At 53.8% G+C, this 4,489-nt stretch overlaps 1 protein-coding gene across 2 annotated transcripts in view; it reads right to left on the bottom strand.

The window, feature by feature from the left end:
* Positions 1–215: 215 nt before the first annotated feature.
* The window catches only part of LOC132456233 (LHFPL tetraspan subfamily member 2a protein-like), a 24,793-nt gene continuing 20,519 nt past the window's right edge, over positions 216–4,489 (bottom strand). For both annotated transcript variants that reach the window (XM_060050554.1, XM_060050555.1), the window contains exon 2: positions 216–1,779. In XM_060050554.1, the coding sequence (XP_059906537.1) occupies positions 659–1,357 (699 nt within the window). In that variant the 5' untranslated portion in view covers positions 1,358–1,779 and the 3' untranslated portion in view covers positions 216–658. The remainder of the gene's footprint in view (positions 1,780–4,489) is intronic.

The following is a 4,489-nucleotide window of genomic DNA, read 5'->3' as shown; positions in this document are numbered from 1 at the left end:
ACACACACACACACACACACACCACACACACACACACACACACACACACACACACACACACACACACACACACACACACACACACACACACACCCCACCTGACCACACACCTCACACACACACACACATTACATACACCACACACATTACACACACACACACCCACCACCAACACCACACACACACACACATAATATACACACACACACCACACCTTACTCAATGGTGAACCCTCTGTGATTCAGCAGTCCTGAAACGAACTAAATGTAACTACCTAACTAAATGTAACTACCTAACTAAATGTAACTACCTAACTAAATGTAAATACCTAACTAAATGTAACTACCTAACTAAATGTAACTACCTAACTAAATGTTACTACTTAACTCAATGTAACTACCTAACTGAATGTAACTACCTTACTAAATGTAACTAACTAATCAATGTTAACTGCTTCTTTGAGGGGGATAAATGATTACAGCCTCCTAAACCGAAGGGCCGTGCATGAGGTCAGAGTTCACTGAGACCCATACCAAAGGTCAAGATAAGCCCAGCAGGCCGTGACCTCCCCAGCTGCCATCCCTGCCTGGCCTCAGCCCAGCCGTGGAACGGTCCCTCTTAACAACTGTGTGGCTCTCCAATGACTCAGAGCCCGACCTCATCCAGACCTGCTGACAGCCCAGCCCCTCAGACAGCCCTGGAGCAGCCTCTGATGAGGTCCGCTCACCGGGGAGGGCGTACAACACAGGCTGTTTGTGTGTGGGTGTGTGTGTGTGTGTGTGTGTATGTGGGGGTGTGTGTGCGTATGTGTGTGTGAGTATGTGTGTGCGTATGCATGCGTATGTGTGTGTGTGCGTGCGTGCGTATGTGTGTGTGTGCGTATGTGTGTGTGTGCGTGAGCGTATGTGTGCGTCCATGTGTGGCCCTCACCTGCGATGCCCTGCAGCAGGCCGCAGATGTTGAAGATGCTCTTCTTCATGACGCTCTGGAAGCACATGGTGAAGACGGAGACCACCGCCACGGCGCACAGCAGCAGGATGCCCGCCGCCAGGAAGATGGCGGTGGCCTGCCAGGACCCGCTGGCCATCTCCCCAAAGTGCACGGCGTACGGCCCGCACAGGACGCCGCGCCGCAGCCGGGGCAGCTTGATGCAGCGGCCGTACAGGCCCAGCGTGGGCCGGTACGCCTCCCCCGCCGTGGCCGCTGCCGCCGCCCCGTGCGCGCCGAAGACCTCGGGCGTGCGCGGGAAGCCCACAAGCCAATCGGTGCTCATGAAGGCGATGAGCTCGCCGAAGGCGGCCACGATGCTCAGCAGGGTCCACAGCATCGAGCGGCACGTCACGATCACATGGCACATGCTGGGTCCGGTCTGGACCGGTTGGGTCGGGTCGGATCCTTCTTTTAGTAGAGGAGGAGGAGCCTAATCCACCTCTGTCCCACAATATGCGGGCTTACAAGGATAATGTTTGTCAATGATTTCCAATATGCCACGTCCTCCCCCTCTCTCTCTCTCTCTCTCTCTCTCTCTCTCTCTCTCTCTCTCTCTCTCTCTCTCTCTCTCTCTCTCTCTCGTTCTCTCTCAGTTGTATTCCTTTGCCTTTCCCCGGCTTTATCCAGCACAAATGTTGAGTTGTTCTGTCCAGGCTGTGGGTGTTGGTCGTGTCGTGTGGTTCCCGTTGCTCCTGTAGTTCCTGTCAGCCGTGTAGTTCCCGAGGAGTGCTCTCTACATCGTCCTCAGCACGCGTCTATCGGCCAGCCTGCTGGCGTCACACCACACACCTGAAACAGATAAGAGATAATGCCCTCGTTAGAACAATCCCGTCATCACAACTACAGGTAGAGCTCTACCGTAGCTCTGGAGTCTACACAATAGCGAGGTTGTCCGTAGCTCTCAGTCTACAGAGGTTTACCGTAGCTCTAGAGTCTACACCATAGAGAAGTTTACCGTAGCTGACTGTGAGGAAGTTGAGATCATTTTCGAATTATTTTGCATTTCATCTAGATGACGATTTTCTTATTCAGGGTCTAAAACTGAAACATCAAGCCAGATGACGCAACCTCTGTCTGACTGACTGAATAACTGACTGACTGTGTCACTGACTGACTGTTACTGACTGACTGAGTTACTGACTGTGTCACTGAATGACTGTGTTACTGACTGTATCACTGAATGACTGTGTTACTGACTGTGTCACTGACTGACTTTGTGAATGACTGAATAACGATCGACTCAGAGAAAAGTACACTGAGAAAAGGTGGGGAAAACCGTGCTTGGCTTAAGATGGATGGGTGGAGGAGGAGCTCCAAGAGGAGTCGGAGAAGACTGAGGAGGAGGAGGGGGAGGAGGAGCTCCAAGAGGAGTCGGAGAAGACTGAGGAGGAGGAGGTGGAGGAGGAGCTCCAAGAGGAGTCGGAGAAGACTGAGGAGGAGGAGGTGGAGGAGGAGCTCCAAGAGGAGTCGGAGAAGACTGAGGAGGAGGAGGGGGAGGAGGAGCTCCAAGAGGAGTCGGAGAAGACTGAGGAGGAGGAGGGGGAGGAGGAGGGGGAACAACATGCCAACGGGAAAAAAGGGAAAATAAAGCTCACTCTCCGGAACCTCCCAGTCTAGAACCTCCCACTCTAGACCCTCCCTCCATAACCTCCCTCTCTAGCACCTCCCTCTCTCCAACCTCTCTCTCTAGAGCTACGCGGCCGGTGGTGCTGGGTCAGCTCCCCAGACCCGACCACTTCATAGAGTACTCCGATGGGTCGTACTGTAATAGTACTGCACACGTAAAGTTGAATCAAGTGCTCTAATGAACCCTTCTAATATCAATAAAGTTATCTATCTATCCATCCATCGATCCATCAGTCTGTCTATTTTTATCACTATCTATCTGTAGCACAATATGCCTATCTATCTATCTATAGGTGCATTTGGATACAAACGCTTTTTACAATAGCGTTGCTAATTATTAATTTAAGCCAGTTCATTATTGCTCCTCTCAGAAAGGTAAACATTAACCTGCCCTCGGTCAGTGAATGTCCCTGAACAGCATGGGTCATGACGGCATGACAATGGAAGGTAAACATTATCAATGACAACAAAAGAATCCCTGAGAAACCTGGATGATTCAGACGGCGACGACCATAAACACCATCGCCTGTCCCATAAACACAGAGAGGACTCCTCAAACCTGCGTCTCATGTTCTGGACCTTATTTAGTCCTCCCCCCTCGGTTTGTCTTTATGCTCTCCTTAAGCCAGTTGTTTTTCTCCCTGAGTCTCCTGGGGGGGCGGGTTGGGCCGGCTTACAGTTTGTCTACGTCAAACTGCGGGGGTCCTAGGGAGGCCTGGGGGAGGCCTGGGGGGGGGTGTTGACGTGTGTACAGCCCACGCTCCCTCTCCAGACTGCCATCGCTCAGCCCCCCAGGGACGGGGCCCGGCGTTCTGTGAGACACGAGGCCGGAGGACGGGGGTCTGTTACTGAGGTCACTTCCTAGCTAGCGGGGGAGTACAGTCAGAAACATGGAACCACGGAGGAGGAGGAGGCGGAGAGGGGGGGGGGGGGGAGCAGGAGGAGGAGGAGGACCATGGAGGCGGAGGAGGAGGAGGAGGGGGATAGGGGGGGGGGGAGGAGGAGGAGGCAGAGGTCCATGGAGGAGGAGGAGGAGGAGGAGGCAGAGGACCATGGAGGAGGAGGAGGAGGAGAGGGGGGGGGGGAGGTCCTTCTCCTCCTCCTCCTCCTCCTCCCCCCCTCTCCTCCCCCCCCCCCCTCCCCTCCCCTCTCCTCCACTTCCTCCCCCCCCCTCTCCTCCTCCCCCCCCCCCTCTCCTCCTCCTCCTCCTCCTCCTCCTCCATGGTCCTCTGCCCTTCTCCTCCTCCTCCTCCTCCTCCTCCTCCTCCTCCTCCTCCTCCTCCTCCAGAGGACCATGGAGGAGGAGGAGGAAGGGGGGGGGGGGGGAGGAGGAGGAGGAAGGGGGGGGGGGAGGAGGAGGAGGAGAGGGGGGGGGGGGAGGAGGAGAGGAGGAGGAGGCAGAGGACCATGGAGGAGGAGGAGGAGGAGGAGGAGGAGGAGGAGGAGGAGGAGGAGGAGAAACACCAATACCATCAAATGATGCTTCTGCTCAGAGTAACTTCCTTTAAGGGCTTGTTTTCTTCTTTATTTTTCAGTAAAATAAGTTGTTGGTTTTTACTTTGAGAAGATGAGAGGGGAGCCGCAGAGGGAGTGATAGAAAGAAAAAAGGACAGAAACCAAAAGTAAGAGTGAAAAATGAAAAGAAAAAGAAAGATAGCAGTACATGCGTGTATGATACAAATGAGCTGTCCCACTGGGCCTTGATTGAATTGATGTTTGGATCATAGATCTCCTGTAGCTCTTCATAGAATAGACTCAACTCCTTAAGGGAACCCTTTAACAGACTCTCTCGACACCTCCACCACCCATCAGCTGTCTAACCCCCCAGCTGCGGCAGTCAGCCTGTCACCATGGAGACCTGCGTTCAGGCACT

Source organism: Gadus macrocephalus, chromosome 4 (genome assembly GCF_031168955.1).
Source record: "Gadus macrocephalus chromosome 4, ASM3116895v1".
In the NCBI taxonomy this organism is placed as follows: Eukaryota; Metazoa; Chordata; class Actinopteri; order Gadiformes; family Gadidae; genus Gadus; species Gadus macrocephalus.
Note: the sequence above shows the minus strand (reverse complement) of the source record. Positions and strands in the feature narration are given on the sequence as shown.